At 40.6% G+C, this 20,846-nt stretch overlaps 1 protein-coding gene across 1 annotated transcript in view; it reads left to right on the forward strand.

The window, feature by feature from the left end:
* LOC143875611 (HAD-superfamily hydrolase, subfamily IG, 5'-nucleotidase) overlaps positions 1-20,846 on the forward strand; it is a 50,256-nt gene that overhangs the window by 26,040 nt on the left and 3,370 nt on the right. Inside the window, exons 9-15 of the mRNA XM_077377221.1 lie at positions 3,194-3,299; positions 3,423-3,485; positions 3,694-3,747; positions 5,744-5,801; positions 6,396-6,472; positions 12,369-12,439; positions 15,194-15,254. Of these exons, the coding sequence (XP_077233336.1) occupies positions 3,194-3,299; positions 3,423-3,485; positions 3,694-3,747; positions 5,744-5,801; positions 6,396-6,472; positions 12,369-12,439; positions 15,194-15,254 (490 nt within the window). The remainder of the gene's footprint in view (positions 1-3,193; positions 3,300-3,422; positions 3,486-3,693; positions 3,748-5,743; positions 5,802-6,395; positions 6,473-12,368; positions 12,440-15,193; positions 15,255-20,846) is intronic.

Below are 20,846 nucleotides of genomic sequence, written 5' to 3' on the forward strand. Positions count from 1 at the left end.
ATCAAAGGGACCCTAGAGGATCTGTGGCTCTGGGCACGGAAGCACTTGGAAATTCCATCGTTACACTGCCCAGTTCATTGGCTAAGGATGAGCTCCTCTTTATATTTGAATCAGAAAAGCAGGCCAATAAGATCCTAACCAGGGGATCCGAGGCCCTGGGAGATCATCTCTTGTCTCTTTCAGTGTGGCATAGGGATTACAACCAGGGTGAGGAAGCTCTCTGGGTTAATTTCTACAGTATCCCTTTGCATGCTTGGACCATTTCAACGGTGGAAGCCTTAGGGAGTTTGTTCGGTGCAGTCTTGGAGACAAAAATGGAAGGTAATCACAAACACTGTATGAATTTCGTATCGGCCGAAATCCTAACTTCCCGTTGGCGCTTATCAGGTCCTCCTGTTAATATCCAGATCTTTGATCAGTATTACCCTGTTGGATTTGAAATTCAAGAGGATCATGTGGATTGCTCAGTTAGTCTCGAGCTCCCCGGCCATAAGGGGTGGCCGGTTGCCTTAAATTCTCCCCCAAAGATTTTTGCTGGTTTAGGGAAGCCGACGGTGCCGTTAACTGCCAGCATTCTGGTGCAACAGGATAAGCTCCTCGGCGAACCTTTGGGGCCCCTGCCAAATTCAAGTCCTGGTTCTGTCCAATCAAATAATGGTATGCGGCCCAAGATTAGACTGTTGGTAGGTGGGCGGGGATTGGGGAAAAAGGTTCTTGGTCAGGAATATCTGACAACTGTTGGCTTTGGCCTTAAGAAGTATGACCTTCTTGCCCTTAAGCGGAAATTGAGAAAAATTGGACGGTTGGATAAACCCTTTCCCCCGTCCAGCGTAGTTTGTGCCATTGGAGAAGTACTTGTTGGCCACCACCTAACTCTTTGTGGTGAGGGCCTTTCCCCAATTTTGGCTAAGGATTGGGTTTAAAGCAAGGTTGCCAGAGCGGAAATCGAAAGCGGGAATCGAAAGCGGGAATCGAAGGCTCCCAGGGAAGAATCCTGCTTCCTTGGTTTAAAGAGCTTCTTGTTTTTGTATAACCTTGGTATTATCGGCTTTTGAATGGTGGGGTATGCTATGTAATAGCTACGATAGTATTTCTCACCCCGCTTTTGCGCGTGGCGTAAGTAGAGCTCTTTTATCGAGAAATTGAGGATTTTCTTTACAAAGGAGCCTTCTTTCTTGATAGTAGAAAAGGTTTTAATCCCCGGAGCTTACAGATTTCAGGCGAGACGTTTGGGCTCCTTTGGTCTCTTGGGCGATCCAACTTCAACTTTGTGTAGGCAGAAATGAACAACCATCATTCTCATTCTCCGCAGCAGGAATCTCACACATGCTCTGGGGGTCCAAGCAGGAAGCTATTCATGGAGATTCTGGTTTTGGAAAAAATCCTTCATTGGATGAGAATGATGGTTTATGACGAAGAGAGGGCATCCATCAATGATCTAAGGCGTAATGAGATCTCAGGGGATGTGCTTAGGAAATTCTAGAAAATTTTTAAGCAAGACGCTAAAGATGGCCCTTTCACTTTCTACAGTGTTTGTGGCTTTGCCTCAGTGGAAGAGACCCACTCGCCTTTGTATAAGCACCCTTTCTTCATGTTACTCATGAGTGAGGAAAGAGCTTCGAGGAAACGTACTTGGGAGCTCACCAGGGAGGTGGCTATTAGACACAGAAGAAAATATCTTTATCCGAAAAAGTCTTGGTTTTCTGGAGAGAAACCTGGATGCCGCCCTCATGGGTTTGTCGGTTCCCCACCTCCAATACACTCTGGAGGAGCTGGAGAGATGCGCTTCCTAGATATGCCACCCCGTGTTGGAGCGGCCCTGGGATACTGTGGCAGCTAGGCGATCTCTGTGGATTTAAGGAGGGAAGAGAGAGATATGTTTTTGTAACTTGTTATGCTTTTGTTAACTTACCAACTTCTCCAAAAGCTTAAGCTGTTGGAGAAAGGCATTCTTTATCTTTTATACTTTAACACTCCCCTGCACGTGTGGCCCACTTGGCAAACACGTGGGACATGTGGTCCCACTTTGGGCCGACCATCACATGTGGATTTTTGCTATCCGGGAGGTTTGAACTCGAGACCTTTGGCTCTGATACCATGTTAACTTACCAACTTCTCCAAAAGCTTAAGCTATTGGAGAAAGGTATTATTTATCTTATACTTTAACAGCTTTAATTTTTCCTCTACTTGGTCCTGGGTATACCCAGTCCATCCTCCATATGTTATTTTGTAATACAAGTTGGGACTCCTGGTCCCAGTGTTATTATAATATCAATGAAATGTCACTTTTCAAAATTTTTTTTTCTGGAAAGACGCATCTTCATCATACATGCCTAATGCTTTGTCATGGTTCACTTTAACAAGTCCTTTGTAAACCATGAACCAAAATCCCAAATGTGAAAGGACAATCAAACCAGGTGTGATTAGTTACATGCTTGCAATAGTAAAGTGGAGTGAACTTATTTTATTCCAGCAACTAATATTCTGGTTGGGTTGCTGAACTGTTACCTTCACAAGTTATGCAACATTTTGACCATTCATTGTTAGAGGGCAGTTGCACATGCATATGAACTGGTGAACTCGGGATTCCTTCACTATAGTCTATGCTTAGTGCTGTGAAGATCTTTACAGAGGCTCAAAGTGGGGCCCCTTTGGACACTGAAGTGGTGCAATATTTTTAGATTTACATCTTACTGTCATGCGGGATTGTTTCAAAGGGGGTAAATTAAGATACTAAATGTGGGAATCGTTCTTGGAGCCCCCCTATTAGCCCCTCTCATGTAAGTTCAAGTAGTAAGGCGCGCAACGACTTTGACTTAACTAATAGGGCGTTACTTGCTGCTCAGCCCTATCTATTCATCTCTTTTTTCAAATGGATATTTAGGGATCTCTCTTGTTCATAGATCTTGAAACCGGATCAAGATCCATTTCTCAATACATCTTGCTGTCATGTGGGATTGTTTCAAAGGTGGTAAATTAAGATACTAAATGTGGGAATTGTCCTTGGATTAATTTTCCTATCTTTGATTCTGTTTTAGATATGGCACTTTTGGGTCATTTAAGCTGCAACCTGTTTTTTTTTCTTTTTATTTGTTGTGGAGCAATAATATGCATGCCTTTTCCCATAGGTATTTGACATCAACTACCTTCGACCATATCTTAGTAGCCTCTTTATTCTGTTCACTGTTTACAGCTGCAAGCCAAGCTTTTTCCATGATGAAAATCGTGCAAATTTATTTGAAGTTGAACCTGAAACTGGGATGCTACTCAATACTGATAATGGCACTCTTCTTCCTCAGGCTAGTAGAAATAAATCAAATGTGCTTCCGGTCCATTCTTTTTTTTTTGAACGATTCCAGTCCATTCTTTGATACAGTTATTTTTTCTTACGTCTGTTTTTTTTTCTATCATATGTCAAAAAGATTGGAAATACATCACCGAGATCACCATCCAAGGGACTGAAAAAGGCTTGTAGAGTTTTCCAGGTATTATTTTAACCTGCATTTCATGGGAATTACAAGCCAAAGCAATGCTGACCAGGATATAAGAGATGCTATCGTGACATTCTGCAATTAAACAGTCTATTAGTACTTCAAAATTTTTGTCTATCTTCTGTGGCCGTGAACTATTTTTCTTGTCAATTAAATTGAATCATCAATTGATAATGTTGATGTTCTGTAATTGCATTATCAGGGAGGGAGTGTTGGTCATCTGCATAAACTACTTTCAATTGAAGCAAGTTCACAGGTGCCGCATTATTTGATCCATGAAGATTGATATTAATTACTTTTTATTCTTTATGTAGCTTTTGTTTTTATTGAATTTGAAGTTTATATCTTGGGCATGATTTCTTATGCTTATTCTCCAATACTGAGCTGTAGTTTCATTTAAATGTTTCCATTATTTTATTTCTTAATTTCCATGTTTTGCATGCTTGACACACATGATCGTTGGGCCCTGAATTTATCTTTTTTGTTTTTTCAGATATTATCTGTAAGCTATTAATTTATTTTTACTTTTATTTTAGCATGTAACTATTACTGGATATATTATTTTTTTATAAATAAGGAAGAAATTGATAAATTAATGCCCTTGTTTTTGTAGAATGATGTATTGTTTAGTAGCATACTATATCTTTATTTTAATTTTACGTTATTGTAGTTCTCGTCTGACTTCTTTTGTTTGCACATTACAGCATGCCATACTCATTTTTGTTTTTCTTAGCGACAATATTTTTCTTAACTTGTGAACTATGTCATTCATATAAAATGAAAGCATAACCGCACAACAAATTGTGACTCTAATCATACTATGAATGCTATTTAACAGCTTGCTTGAGAAATGGTAAAATTGTAACACGTTGGTGCAAACCGTGTTCGCGGGTTTCATGGAGAACTTTTAGGAAAGTAGGGGGCATAATTTTAATTAAAGTTAATGTTACCAACCCCAAATCATTAGCTGTTCAGAATTAGATCGCTCCTTAATAGGTTTTTCACATTCAAAGTCAGCCTTAAAGTTAATTTATTATCAAGATTAATTCAGTCCAAATAAAACATGCAAAAAATAGCTCTCATCCAATGAAATCATATCTATAAAAATAGGAAACAAGTTGCAAAACTCTCTACACTCTGAAAATTAAAGTGAATGATCAGATACTAGGGAGCAAAAGTCACCAATCCAGGGTAGATAGCCTCAGTATGAAATCTAGGGAGGTGGATGGCTGATCCAAAAAGATAAAAGGCTGCAAAATCAGGTTTATAAAGTAGAGGAAGAACGATCCACCCAAGTAGTGCATCAGCCAAGGTGGATAGCTGACCGACACCAAATCTCAGTGTATATGAGGCCCAAGAGGAAGGAGATGCGAGAAGTAGTGGAACCATGATCCGCCCAAGCACCAATATGACGCCTAATGATGGGGAAAGGTGATGTAGCACGTGTAGCAAGCAGCAGGAACAGCAAAGCAGCAGCAAAGGTAGAGAAGTGACAGGTTGTTACAGCCATGGTTTCAAATTTCGGTTTCGAAATGCATTTCGGTCCTCACTGAAACCGAAATTTCGGTCAAAATTTGACGAAATCATTAAATATAATATTTTATCTTATCCCAAATTTCAGCTGAAATTTCGGGAAAATATTAAATAAGTTAAAAAATCGACATTTTTGGTTGATTTTCCTTAAATTTTGGACGAAATTTTGGAAAAAATGAAATTTTGGTTTCATGGTTGACCGAAATCCGAGGTGCTGTTCTTCTAGGGCTGAAAAGGAGGTAAACGGAGGAGGGTATAAGAGAAAAGAAAGGGGTGTGTTGCCTGCAACTTCGCAGGGCTTGCAGACTGAAAGTGCAAGGGGAAAGAAAGACAGGTTGTCGGCTGCACAAAGTGCAGGGTGGTGGAGCCGAAAGCAGTGAAGTGAGAGAGATGGGGTTCCTGTTTCCTTTCGTTATTGCATGATATACTTCATATATTATTTTGCTTCTTCATTTCTGGTTCCATGACAAATTTATGTTGATTCCTGTTTCCTCTTTATCCCGTCTGGAGGTGAAGATAATCAATAATGCAGTCTCAAGTACCCTATACGACTTTCGATTTCTTATTCCTATGTATTGGCGATGATTGACAATTGCTGTAGATTCTTGGAGATTCATTTATGGAAATTACATGCTGTGTTCTTTGTTTTTAGCTAATTATTTTGTGCTGTTTTTCCTGCTAAGTTCTTATATTATATGTTTCTGTTTGACTTTTAATAGGTTCTTTATGTTGGAGATCACATATATGGAGATATTTTGCGCAGCAAAAAAGTTCTGGGTATAATATTTTTCTTCTGTTTTTCTTATATTAGAACTTTCTGAATATGATCCCTATTGTCTTAAGCTCGGGTGCGCTGATAGCCTTTAAATGGATATCCTGTTTAATGGTACTCTTGTTTTCAAAATTTTTACTGACCTTATAACATCATTTCATGAATAACAATATCAAAATGGAAACGCTATGAACATGGACATGTCAGGGCTGTACTGAACTGCCCTCCTAAAATTTCCATATTTAGCAAATAGTACATTGTTCATTTAAAAAAAAAAAAAGATTGTCCAATGCATATTGCCATCAATGAATTATCGGTTGTGTGGCTTGTTGGGGAGGGTGGTTAGGAAGCTTCCCGACACTGCATGTCTTCCCAGCAGCCCTCATATCAAAATTTGGTTTATGGAATTGAGAAGCTGATTTTAGAGTAGTCCAGCAAAAGCTGATATCAGAAACATGATTTATTGAAAGATGTGTTTCAGTTTTGAGTGGTCTTTAAGGAGATCTGCTTGACACATTTTTGCTCTGTTTTTATGGTATGGTTTTATGCCTGGTTGCTTTCTTTTCTGTGGTTTAATTTTTGTTGCTTCTTTTAAACAGGGTGGAGAACAATGCTTGTTGTTCCAGAGCTTGAAAGGGAGGTGGAGCTTCTTTGGGAGTCAAAGGAAAACCGTAAGGTGTGGGTAATTTTTTTTTTTTTGCTGTTATATATTTCTAAAACACTTCTTTCTCCATATTATTTGAAATGAATGCACTATTCCTTTTCTTTAGCATACTTCGGAAATGTTGTCTTGGTAGTGTTATTTAATTAGCACATAATTTTAATGTGTTACATGTGACATGAAAAGAGGTAACATGTGGTAATCTTGCTGATAAAATGCCATTGTTTTTCCTGATAGTGAACTTAAGTTGGTCATTTCTTTTGATATACAAACAACATTATATAAGAGGCGGAGCTTGCGAAATACAAAAAAACTGGTCTCATCATGTTATTTAATTTCCTGGAAATGCAAGAAATGTACTGTTGTCTCTAAGTCCATCAGTCAATGTTGGCAGCACCCCGTGAAATTGTCTGCCTTTGCGCAATTCTATCAGACTTTGGTTTTCCTATTCTTACGAAAACAATAAGAGTGATATTCAGATTGCCAGTAATCCAGTTTTTCAAGAGCGAATGAAACATATACATCATCTGAAGGAGCTTCAGTTAACTCATATAACATACCCAATAGTTTGTGTTGGAATATGTAACTTGCCTAAGGGCATTTAGGACTTTGTACATTCCTTTATGTTTTAGTATAAAGATATGAGCCAGGGGGAGATAACCCTAACTTATTTATTTTCTCTGTCTAAACTTTCGTCTAACATGGTATCAGAGCCTTAGGGTTTTCTGATCCCTAGGGTTCTCTAGCAGCCTCCATCTTCTCCGCCGCCCCCCCCCCCCCCGCCGCCGCGAAACCCAACTCCGGGCCAAGTTTCATCGGAGGCAGACCGGCACGCCATCTTTTTCCTTAGGAGTCGTTCTCTCCAAGTCGAAGGCACCAGGCCCTCCCTCGCTCCCGCCACATTTCTCTTCCCCTGCGCAAAGCTCCCCACACATTTTCTACCCAGGGCGGAAATTATTTTCCAAGAACAAGGATTTGCACCCCCAAAATTTTCCAGGAAAATATTTTCTGTCCAGGTTGGAAAATTTTTTCCAGGACCGAGGATTTGCACCCCCCCTCCCCCCCCAAAACCACTTTCCTGGAAATAAGTTTCCAGGGCTATGTTTCGCCTCGCATCAGAATTTTTTTTTCCAGCCCCCAATTCCTAGGTTTGCTGGTAAGCCTCACACCTCAAGTTTTTCAACCCACATCATTTTTTTTCCTCCTCTTCCTTTCATCCCTTGGTAAACCCTACCACTCTTTTCTCCCTGTTATTATGTGTTAGATCTTCATCTCTTACCCTACTTTGATTCTTGTTTGTCTTTGCGGCTCCCCTCTGTATCTCATGGCTTCCCTCTTGTCAAGCTTCGTCGATGCCCGTCATTCTTGGAGCCGCGTCTAGCTTTCTTGGCCTACCCTAGTTTGCCCACCTATTCTGTTATTCGTCTTGGTTTGGATTGTCTGTTTCTTTCTTGCTTGTTGTTATGGAGGAGGTGCTTGACAATCCTTCCACAGGAATGGCTCCTGGTGTTCGTCCGACACCCTCTTTGGCGTCTTCTTCGTCATCATCTCTCTCTGTGGATGGATCATTCCCACATATCACTACTGTTAAGTTGGATGGGGCAAACTATGTTACTTGGAAAGCAGCCGTCGAGAAGTATCTTATTGCCCGTGGGAAAGCCCACGTCATTCGTCGTGATCCTCCTCCTATGACGGATCCCACCTTTGATCGATGGGAACAGGAGGATGCTCTTGTTTGCACCCTTCTGTGGCAGAGTATGGCCCCTCACGTCTCTGGGCCCTTGATGCTTCTGCCTACTGCGAAACGGATATGGGATCAGGTTACTCTTCTTTACTCTGGCGTGGCAAACATTAGTCGGATCTTCTCTACCTATTTTGAGTGGGTGCGTTTCCGCCGTGGTGATCTTCCTCTTGCCACCCATTACAGCCAATTCGTTGGCCTCTGTCAGCAGCTTGATGTTTACATGCTGCTTACCACGGATCTCACAGAGGCTGCCCGTCAGAGGGATCAGATCCGTGTTGTGCAGTACCTTGAGAGTTTGGGTCCAGAGTACATGCATCTTCGTCAGCAGATTATCGGTTCTGGCGCTATTCCTTCCCTTACTGAGGTTTACTCCCGCGTCCAGCAGTGCTCTCCTGGTGATCCAGTGATATCTGTTCCTATTGATGGTTCTGCTCTCGCGACCTATAATGGCAGTACTCGCCCGCCTCGTGGTGGAGCCTCCTCTGGTCGTGGCCGTGGTCGTACCGGCCGTGGTGGTGGCCGTGGCCGTTCTTTTTGCACTCACTGTCAGCGCGAGGGACATTATATTGACCATTGCTATACCCTGCATCCCGAGCTTCGTCAGGCACGCTCGGCTCACATGGGTGCTACTACTGCTTCGGTTTCAGATTGCGCTCCCTCTGCTTCTGTTCCTGCACCAGCTGATTCCACCTATACATTATCCCATGCCGATTATGAGGAGTTCCAGCGTCTGCGGCTCAGTTCTCGTCCTCCCTCTGCAGGTTTCACCCAGCCAGGTAGTTCACCCACTACCCTTCTATCTAGCTCAGGGTCATGGATCATTGACTCTGGGGCATCCAATCACCTGACTGGTAACTCTTCTCAGCTTCATTCTTTTCGCTCTTTCTCATCTCCCTCTCAGTCTATCACCCTTGCTGATGGGTCCACTACACCTATTACTGGTGTTGGTCATATCTCCCCTCATCCTGCTCTTACCTTATCTTCTGTTTTATGTGTCCCAAAATCACCATTTAGTTTACTTTCTGTTAGCCAAATTACTAAATCTCTTCATTGTTCTGTCTCATTTTTCCCATCTTACTGTTTGTTTCAGGATCTCTCGACTGGGAAGACGATTGGAACGGGTTGTGAGGTAGATGGACTCTATCGTCTTGACTGCCGGCCGCCTACTGTCTTACATAGCTCTATGGATACATTTCAGTGGCAATGTCGCCTGGGGCATCCTTCACTTCAGCGGCTGCAGCAGACTTCTCTGGTTCCCGGACCTTTTTCTAGTTTTCAGTGCGAGTCCTGTGAACTCGGGAAGCACCGTCGTGTGTCGTTTCCGTCCCGGATCATTAGTTGAGTGTCTAGTCCATTTGAATTAGTCCATTCTGATGTATGGGGACCCTCTAGAGTCGTGTCTAGTACTGGCTTTCGGTATTTTATTGTGTTATTGATGACTTCTCACGCATGACCTGGTTATATTTACTTAAGAGTCGATCCGACGTGTTCTTTGCTTTTCGCACATTTCATTCTGAAATTAAGAATCAATATAATTACAATATTAAATGTCTTCGTACTGACAATGCTAGAGAATATTTTTCTGATACTAATGGCTTTCAATCCTATCTCTCCCAACATGGGATTTTACATCAGTGTTCATGTGCGTACACCTCTCAACAGAATGGTGTTGCTGAGAGGAAACTTCGTAATTTGCTTGAAGTAGGTCGCACTCTTCTTTTTCAGATGAGTGTTCCTAAGGCATACTGGAGTGATGCCCTTCTCACGGCGTGTTTCTTAGCAAATCGCCTTCCTTCCTCTGTCTTAGAGGGTGCCTCTTCTTTCGAGATTTTATCTCGTAGTAAGGAACAGTTTCCTCTGACACCTCGTGTATTTGGATGCGTTTGTTTTGTTCATCACCTTGGACCTGGCCGTGACAAACTCGATCCCCGGTCTGAGCGTTGTGTCTTTCTGGGGTATTCCCGTACGCAGAAAGGCTATCGTTGCTATAGCTCTCGTCTGCGTCGCTGGTTTGTCTCAGCCGATGTTACGTTCTTTGAGTCTGAGGCATTCTTCCAACATGGCGCGACATCTTTCACCCCTTCTCTCGAGTCCGAGGTCTCGCTTCCCTTCCCAGATCTACCTGCTTCTCTTCCGTCATCTCCTATTTCCGTGCGGCCAGCTTCTGCAGCTTCTACTTCTTCTGCCCCGTTGGAGAAGCCAGCTCCACCTAAAATTACACAGCAGTATCAGTGGTGCCAAGTTACAGATAGGTCTCTTCTACCTTCTCTTGCACAATCATCTTCTGAGCCGATGATCCCTCTCTCCCGCTCTCAGGTATCTTCTCTTCCGCTTTCCTCTGTTGTTTCTGATTCTCCTATTGCATCTCGTACGAGATCCCGTTCCACTGCACATCCTATTTCGAATTTTGTTTCTTATGATAAGCTCACTAGTACCTTCCAGAGCTTTGTTTCCTCCTTGTCTTCTATCTCTTTACCACAGTCAGTGGCTGAGGCTCTTGACCATCCTGGCTGGCGTGATGCTATGAACCTAGAAATGGGCGCTTTTCATAGTAATAATACATGGGATCTGGTTTCCCTACCCGCTGGTGCCCGTCCTGTTGGTTGTCGGTGGGTTTTCTCCATCAAATACCTCCCTGATGGTACTGTCGAGCGCTTAAAAGCACGGTTAGTCGCGAAAGGATACACTCAGACTTTTGGTGTTGACTGCACTGAAACATTCAGTCCCGTTGCGAAAATTCTCTCTGTCCGTGTGCTCCTGTCTCTTGCTGTTAATCATAGCTAGCCCCTCCATCAGCTGGATGTGAAGAATGCCTTCCTCCATGGCGACCTAACTGAGGAGGTGTATATGGAGCAACCACCAGGGTTTGTTGCTCAGGGGGAGACTTCCTTCTACGTGTGTCGCCTACGCAAGTCACTATATGGCCTCAAACAATCTCCGCGTGCGTGGTTTGGGAGATTCAATGAGGCAGTCATGCGCTTAGGCATGAAACAATGCGCAGTGGATCACTCAGTCTTCAGTTATCACTCTTCAGCTGGGTGTATTTTGTTGATAGTTTATGTGGATGACATAATCATCACAGGGAGCAATTCACAAGGTATACAACGTTTGAAAACCTTCTTGCAAAAGGAATTCTCTACTAAGGATTTGGGTCAGCTCAGGTATTTCTTGGGGATAGAGGTTGCTCGTTCCTCTAGAGGCTTGTTCCTATCACAGAGAAAGTATGTCTTGGACTTGCTAAAAGAAACAGGCAATCTTGGAGTTAAACCAGCTTCTGCACCCATGGATCCTAATGTGAAACTCGTTCCAGAAGAAGGAGAGTTGTTGGAGGATCCTGGCAGGTATCGCAGGCTTGTCGGTAAACTTATATATCTCACGGTTACTCGGCCAGATATTTCATATGCTGTTGGAGTTGTCAGTCAGTATATGAGCTCTCCACGTACTTCTCACTGGGCTGCGGTGACACAGATTCTTAAGTATTTGAAAGGGGCTCCAGGGAAGGGATTGATGTTCAAAAGACATGGCCATATGAAAGTTGAAGGCTTCTCTGATTCAGATTGGGCTGGATCCCCAGCAGATAGACGGTCCACCACTGGGTATTGTACATTTGTAGGTGGCAATCTTGTTTCATGGAAGAGTAAGAAGCAGAATGTTATAGCTAAGTCTAGTGCAGAGGCTGAATACAGGGCAATGGCACAGACAAGCACGGAACTTATTTGGCTACGTTCACTTCTTTCTGAAATTGGCTTCATTTCATCTTCTCCTTCGCAGCTTTATTGCGACAACAAAGCTGCAATATACATTGCCAACAATCCAGTCTTCCATGAGTGCACCAAGCATATTGAAGTGGATTGTCATTTTATCCGTCAAAGAATCCAGAAAAGAGAGATTTGCACTGTGTTTACTCGGTCAGGGGACCAATTAGCTGATATGTTTACAAAGTCCTTAAATAAGTCAAAATTGAATGATATATGTAACCAGCTAGGAATGTATGATATCTACATTCCAGCTTGAGGGGGAGTGTTGGAATATGTAACTTGCCTAAGGGCATTTAGGACTTTGTACATTCCTTTATGTTTTAGTATAAAGATATGAGTCAGGGGGAGATAACCCTAACTCATTTATTTTCTCTGTCTAAACTTTCGTCTAACAGTTTGTTTTCTACAGGAGCTTCGGTTGTTACGAAAAGAGCGTGATTTTGTTGAAGACAAAATACATCATCTGAAGTGGTCTCTCAAGTAAGTATGAATATGAATTGTCGCCTTGATGATTTTAACTCTATTAGTTTTGCAAGCGTTATTTGAAATAATATATGTTGAATCGTTGATTTATACCTTGAATGGATGGATGGAGAATCATTTTGAAAGGCATCTTGGGGCCTTTGTTGAACATGGAACATCACTGTAGCTATTGACCAAAACACCTTTGAGTCTTACAACACCTAAACAATATAATCCGATGATAGCATTAAAGAAAAGAGAAACAAATGATTAAAATCACGGTGAAATGAGGTACTACCAATTGGATTTGTAAAATTTTCTTGTCGAATATGAAGTGTTGAACTAGATATTACATTTATTAATTATAGTGTTGTTGTTTTTCAAATAAATAAAATTGATAATAGTTGTGATGGTTTTCAAAATTCAAACAGTGATATTGTCTGTGGAGTTAAAGTTTGGTCATCTGCCCATTGTACCAGATTGATGGGTAAATGTCTATGTACTATTGCCTTCATTTCCTAGAGTCAACATGGGTAAACCATTCTGAAGCACACAAGCTCATCTTATATAGTTACACTTTTTGAAGGTGTGAGAGATGCAAGTTGGTTGTGCTTGATTCATGGCACATCATCTGGCACTTGATAAGTTGGATTTTCTCAGCACAACCAATGCTATCATGAAATGAAGAAATTGCTGATGTCAGCATAACATCAACATAATAATTTTGGGTGTCATTCGGGGCCTTCATGGGCTAAAGTGTAGCTGGATTTATAAGATGCCCTGCCATTTTTGCAATAAGGATTTTATGGAGATTTTTTTGTAGTAATTCTCCTAATTATTTAGTAAGGTTTTGAAGGGTCCTCGTTTTGGAGATATTGTTGCCTGATACTTCTATATCTGGAAGAGTTTGATTAGAAGAAGACTGTACAACAGGTCTTGTGGGTTTTCAGGAAAACTTGGGTTCCTTTTTTATTGGCTAGATTCTAGGGTTTATTATTATATAAATCCGGGTTAATTGGAACCTACTGACGAATTTTGGCAGTGTTATTGTGTTTCCTTTTGTACCCTGGACCTCTAACCTTGCAATATCAAATTTGAAATCCTCTGGCTCTTCTTGTCTCCGGAATTTATATCTTAAGATTATTTAGCTTCCTCTTGCCTTTCAACACAGTCACACTTTTCCCTTGTTTAGTTGCCTTCTCTACTTCACAATCTCTTTGTTCTTGTTAGAAGGTGTATATGTGCCTAAGGGCATTTTGGTTATTGTACTTCTTTTCCCTTTATATAAATACATTAGTGAGGGGGGGGGGGGGCAAGTCTCTCTAAGTCACTTTTCCTTCTCATTGTCTTCTCTTTTCTCTTCTCTCAACATGGTATCAGAGCCACCATCATTAATGTAATGACCCGGTTTTGGCGCAAATTTTTAGACATGAATTTTTTTTTCTTTTTTTTCAAAATCCCAAAATCCGAATCGTTACCCCAAAAAGGGAATCACAAACTAACCAATGTTATCCCGTGAGGGAAAATCCATAAATAAAGTAAAATAAAAGGAGCAATTATTATTCCATTACGAAATTAATGGTCTATTACATTATTAAAAACCAACTACTAAAAATACCCATGAATTAAATTAAAGCTGTAACTGCAACTCAAACTAAAACACTAGGTCTAATAATGGCTCGACACTCTAGGCCAACTTCCTCAATCCTGTGACATTTATTATGTGTATTTCTGCGCGACAGAATCTCCATCACCTAGAGGACCTGTGGGTTGAAAAATGAGTCAGCAACAAGCTGAACAAGATCCCCTAGTGGCTCGCATAATATGAGCCACTAAATGAGATTTGCATTATAAAATGATTTCTTATGATTGTTGGGATCCTTTACCGTGGTTTTACTCCTCTCTCTCTCTCTATGTACATGAGTGTGCATTCATAGAGAGATATACACACAGTCTCTCTCTCTCTCTCTCTCTCTCTCTTTCTATACTTCCTAACACAACATATAGCAATTTCGATTTGCAATAGTTTTTTGCTTGATTGACTGTTCATCATGATTAAATTCCAGTGGAACTTTTCCACAGGTCTAATCATAAATAATTAGGTTCTTATTAATTGTCTGATGTATTGCTTGGATAATGCCTACCTCATATATGTAATCAACTTCACAGCTGTGATTATTCCACTCCCTTTAAGTGGTGCTCCTGTAATATATGGTCTAAATTGATTTTCTCTTCCTTTTTTTTTCATTTGCTGACCTCGTGCCAAATTCTGCCCCAGTGACATCTGACTCTTTCTGTATGGGATATCTTTTCTGCAAACTACAAAAAAGCTGTGAAAAGATAATTTCTCTTTAGGTACAACTATTTTTGAGCATTAAGCCGTCAACTTTACTAATAAGTTGGTAAGGCAAGGTAATGGATTTTTCTTGGAACTATTCACAAACTTGACCTATACATTATACTTTTCTTTTGAGTACTGGTAATATGTGGTTTTTGTTGTTTTTTTTTTGTTTAACTTAAATAAGATTGCCACCTTTATATATCCCTCCTAGTTACTTTACCAAATGTTGTCTAAAGTATCTTTAGGCCTTCAGCATACCTTTGTCACTTTTCTTGTAATGATGATGGTCAAATTTATGGTCTTGTTTGTCAAGCTCATTGGCACACGATTCTGAATCCCTGACCTTTTCCTTTTGAATTATTGCATGGTATTTTTGTGTTTGTTTCTTTTGTTGTTATTTAAGATCTTACATTTGATGTTTGTTGGTTCAGGTTTGAGCATATCAATGCCGATGAGAAGAAAAATTTATGTTCTGAACTCAATGAATTGGAGGTCAGCCTATTGAATCCTGGTTACTTATGCAATTTTACGATTGATCAATGCCTGTGAAGAGTTTATTTGATCTTATGGTGCAAAACAGTTATTATTTTTTTATGTTTGTTCATCTAGTTGTTGCAATAATTATTGGGCAAACAAAAGAGTTGGACTAAATTATTAGCTAGAAATCCTACCCGACCGTAAATGACACCATTTATATGGAAATGTTGAATGCAAGAAGACATACAATCTTCAGGTGGATACATGTGTAAACTTAAAGTCAGAGAGAGACTCCCTGATGGGGACATCAATAATGGGCGTGGATTCAACGTTTACAAGCACAAACGCGGAAATCCTACAGATTGTAATGAATGGGAACCGAGTTATTATCAATAATGGGAACCGAGTTGAAATTCTGTACTGCATATCATCCCCAAACAGGTGGTCAAATAGAGGTAATAGGAGTCTAGGAAACCTCCTTAGGTGTCTTATTGGTGATCATATTTCTAGTTGGGATCCTTCCCCAAGCTGAGTTTGCCGACAATAGTTCTGTGAACCGTAGCACAGGTCTTTCACCTTTTTAGATTATCACAGGCTATACACCTAGGAAGCTAGTAGATCTTATTCCTGCTGTAGCTAGTGCAGTTCCGGAGTTTTTGAGTCTGCCGAGTCCTTTACGCAGCATATTCGAGACTTACATGCATAAATAAGAAGAAAGATAATAATTAATAATGAATTTTACAAATCTTATGCAGATGTACATCGAAGGCTACAAGAATTCAAAGAAGGTGATATGGTAATGGTAAGAATTAGGCATCAACGTCACGCTCATGGCGCAGAACCTTTTAAAATAATTAAAAAGATTAGTGCTAATGCATATGTTTTAGATTTACCACCTGACATGGGAATTAGTAATACTTTCAATGCTGAAGACCTTTCACCATATCATGAACCCTTTTCTGCATTTGATAAACCCAAATATGCCCAATCTCCATCCATCCAAGTACTAACTTCTTCTACCCCACCATTACCCAGATTTGAGAAAAGAAAAGAAGTAGTAGAAGACATCTTGGATGAGAAGATTGTTTCCAATCATACTGGAAGAATTATGAAGTTCTTAGTCAGATGGAGAGGACGACCAGATAGGGACGATTATTGGATTACAGTTGACGAGCTTCAAGAGCTTGATCCAGATTTGTTAAAGCAGTATGGGCAAATTTAATTCACCGGAGGTGAATCTGTCCAAGCAGGGGAGAATTGATGGGGATATCAACAATGGGTGTGAATTCAAGGTTTACAAGCGCAGACGTGGACGAGACTGATGGCTGAGACTCTAGCATGGGCCACAGACATGGGTTTTTTATTATTATTTACTTTCTATTTTCGTCATTTTATTTGTAGCATACTTTTTAGGCATCAAATCTCATCCGTTTGGCGTGTTTTTGGTATTATTAGAAATGTTTTTCAATTACCTATCTAATGAGCCCAAGATCACATGATTTGAATGTGTTTTGAGCAAGTTATGAGTGTTTTTAGGAAGTGGTATATGTCTATTAAGGGATTACTATTTTTGGTAAGTTTTTAACTTTATTTAGTTTACTAGGTTGAGATTAGTTGCTTATGTTTTAAGTTATCTTCTAGGGTTTCTTTTCGTATAAATACATCTTATAAAAGCAATGTAAGAGACTTTTTAAATATTGAATAGAATTGACGTTTTGCTTGTAGCCAGAAATTTGGGCTTTCTTCTTCTCTCTTCTTCTTCTAATTTGAAGCCAAAAATATGGGGACCCTATAGGGTCGCGTCAGCAACTGGTTTTAAGTATTTCATTGTCTTTATTGGTGATTATTCTCGTTTGACATGACTGTATTTACTTAAAGACCGTTCCGAGGTCTTCTTTGCCTTTCGCACGATCCATGCTGAAATTCAAAATCAATATAATTGCAATATCCAATGTCTGCGCACTAATAATGCTAGAGATTTTTTATCTAGTTCACATGGTTTTCAGGAATATCTATCCACCCATGGCATCCTTCATCAGACCTCCTGTGCTTACACCTCTTAGCAGAGTGATGTTGCTGAGAGGAAACTCTGTTACTTACTTGAAGTCACTTGTACCCTACTCTTTCAAATGCGGGTACCTAAGCAGTATTGGAGTGATGCTGTTCGTATTGCCTGTTACTTAGCTAATCGCCTTCTTTTGTCCATTCTTCGTGGTGAATCGCCCCTCATGGTTTTACATCCTGGAAAGGATCCTTTTCCGCTTACCCCTCGTGTATTTGGATGTGCTTGTTTTGTACACCACCTAGATCCGGGTCGTGACAAACTGGATCCTCGTTCTGAGCGTTGTGTTTTCCTGGGGTACTCACGTACGCAGAAGGGTTTCATTGCTACAGTCCTCGACTTCATCGATGGTTTGTGTCTGCTAATGTTTCATTTTTTGAGTCGGAGCCATTCTTCACTCAGAGCTCTGAGCATCATCCCTCTCTTCGAGACTCAGAGATCGCTCTTCCTCTACCGGTCCTACCAGATTCACTAGTGATTCCATCTATTCCTCGGTCTATTCCAGTGGCTCCTTCGCCAGTGCCCGTGGCACCACCAGAACCTCCAATCACTACGAAGCAATATCAATGCCACCGACAAAAATTGATCCCACTCCACTTCCTGTCGATCTGTCCTCCTCTTAGGTGATGATCCCAGCATCTTCTTCTCAAGTATCCACTCAGCCTTCCTCTACTGTGGTTTCTGACTCACCTATTGCTTCGTACACTCGCTCTCATTCTACTGCACATCCTATCTACAATTTTATTTCCTATGATAATCTCACTCCCTCCTTCAGAAGCTTTGTATCTTCTTTGTCTCCTGTCTCCTTACCGCAGACTGTGGTTGAGGCTCTCGCCCATCCTGGCTGGCGGTGCACTTCACACAAATGAGACTTGGGATCTGGTTCCTTTACTGTCTAGTGCTCGCCCAGTTGGTTGTCGATGAATGTTCTCCATTAAATATTTACCAGATGACACTATTGAGCGCTTAAAAGCGTGTCTGGTTGAAAAATGGTATACTCAAACATTTGGTGTTGACTACACTGAGACGGTTTCTCCAGTTGCAAAGATTCCGTCTGTTCGAGTACTTCTTTCTCTGGCAATCAATGGAGGTTGGGCCCTCCATCAGTTAGATGTGAAGAATGCGTTTCTTCATGGGGATCTCACAGAGTAGGTGTAAATCGAGCAACCACCAGGGTATGTTGCTCAAGGGGAGATGTCCTCTTCTGTGTGTCGTTTACGGAAATCTCTTTATGGACTCAAACAATCTCTTCATGCATGGTTTTGGAAGGTTCAATGAGGCAGTCATGCGCTTTGGCATGAAGCAATGTGCAGTGAACCGCTTAGCGTTCAGTCATCACTCCTCAGAAGGTTTCATTTTGCTGATCGTGTATGTCGACGACATCATCATCACAGGTAGTAACTCAAGAGGGATACAGAAATTGAAAACCTTTTTACAGAAAGAATTTTCCACTAAGGATCTGGGTTGTCTCAGATACTTCCTTGGAATGGAAGTAGCACGCCCTTCTAAAGGGCTTTCTCTATCACAAAGGAAGTATGTTTTGGACCTACTGGAAGAGGCATGCAATCTTGGGGTTAAGACAACATCTGTACCCACGGACCGTAATGTGTAATTGGTTCCAAAAGAAGGTGATATATTGGAGGGCCCTGGTAGGTATAGAAGATTAGTGGATAAACTCATATATCTTACAGTTATTCGGCAAGACATAGCATATGCTGTAGGGGTAGTCAGTCAGTACATGAGCTCTCCTCGTACCTCTCACTGGGCTGTATTGTTCAAATCCTTGAGTACCTGAAAGGCGCTCCAGGAAAGGGTTTGTTGTTTAAAAGACATGGTCATATGAAGATTCAAGGGTTCTCTGATGCAGATTGGGTTGGCTCTCCTGCAGATAGGAGATCGACTATTGGTTATTTTACTTTTGTTGGTGGTAACCTAGTGTCATGGAGAAGCAAGAAGCAAGATGTCATAGCCAAGTCCAATGCAGAAGCAGAATACAGAGCAATGGCACATACAAGCACTGAACTCATTTGGTTGTGCTCACTTCTATCTGAGATTGGCTTTGGTCCCTCTTCTCCTTTGCAGTTGTATTGCGATAACAAGGCTGCGATACACATTGCTACCAATCCAGTGTTCCATGAGCACACAAAACACATTGAAGTGGACTGTCACTTTATTCGTCAGAGAATTCAGAAAAGGGAGATAAGAACTGAGTTTACTTGTTCAGTGGATCAGTTAGCTGACATGTTTACAAAGTTGTAAAGCAAGGCTAAATTGAGTGATATTTGCAACAAGCTAGGAATGTATGATATATACATTCCAGCTTGAGGGGGAGTATTGGAGTGTGTAATATGCCTAAGGGCATAATGGACTTTGTACATGTAACTCTCTAATATAAATATAACAGTGAGAAGGAGATCCTCTAACTCACATTTTCTCTCCAACTCTTTTCTCTCAACAAAAGAAAATCAAAGGTAAAATCCCATGATTTTCGGGATTGCCATCTCAAATTTCTAATAATGTGTCTTGACCTCTACAACCTTGACCATGTTCAGAATGAAGGGGCAAGTGCCTATGGAAAGTTAGCATCCTGTTCCTTTAGATTTCCAGGTTGGAATGTTTTGTGGGAATCTCTGATTTTTTACAAGATATGGAAGCTAACCAATCAGCTGTCAGACAAGAAAATAGAGGAGTAACATCTTTTTAATCGACAACATGGATAGAGTTTGTTGGGGTAGTTTAATAAGCTTTTACTTGAGGTGTACGACCATGTCTCTATTTTTTGAGCATCCATGGAAGGTTTTACGGTGTTTGACTGGAATTCTGGGTGAGTTCAGACCTAAGTCACTAACATCATTCTCGGGAATTTCTCGGTATGGTAAAATCTCGTGATCTATTAAATTTATTTTATTTTATTGGGTTTATATCAGGAAAGATAAAAATTAAATTATTTATAAATATTCAATTTAAGAAAAAATATAAAATACAAATATCGCGATATTTTTCATGGTAAATGATTAAAATGATAATATCGCTATATTTTTTAAAACCATGGGATTATTTTGGGATTTTGTTGTTTTATAAAAATGTTGCAATAAAATCACAGTATTTTGAAAATGTGCGTTTGCGTGTGTGTGACATAGGTTCAGACTTCATAGTTTATGTCATTGTATAGTTTCTAGCTATGTCTGCTTTTCTAGAGAGCGTTATTGATGCAGAAATTCAAAATGGATTCATACGACAATGAGATTTAACGGCAAAGCTAACTAAATTTTTGTATCAAATTTGTTCATCGTAAAGATTAAAAAACAAACTACATTCTCTAGTGCCATGTGCATATAAAACTTTTTCATCGAGAGATGCTTATAATTGACCATTGTGCTCTACGTATTGCTAATGGGGAATCCATGGACCACATATTCATTCATTGCAGACTAGCTAGAGAGATTTGGAATTGTATGATGCAAAGGTTTGGGATTACTTGGGTCTTCCCTTCCAACCTATGGGATTTGCTAGAAGGTTGGTCCCTAGTGCCTTGGAAGCGGAGG

The sequence above is a fragment of the Tasmannia lanceolata genome, unplaced genomic scaffold, assembly GCF_043159265.1.
Source record: "Tasmannia lanceolata isolate RefF3 unplaced genomic scaffold, GAP_Taslan_0.1 ptg000004l, whole genome shotgun sequence".
NCBI classification, from domain to species: Eukaryota; Viridiplantae; Streptophyta; class Magnoliopsida; order Canellales; family Winteraceae; genus Tasmannia; species Tasmannia lanceolata.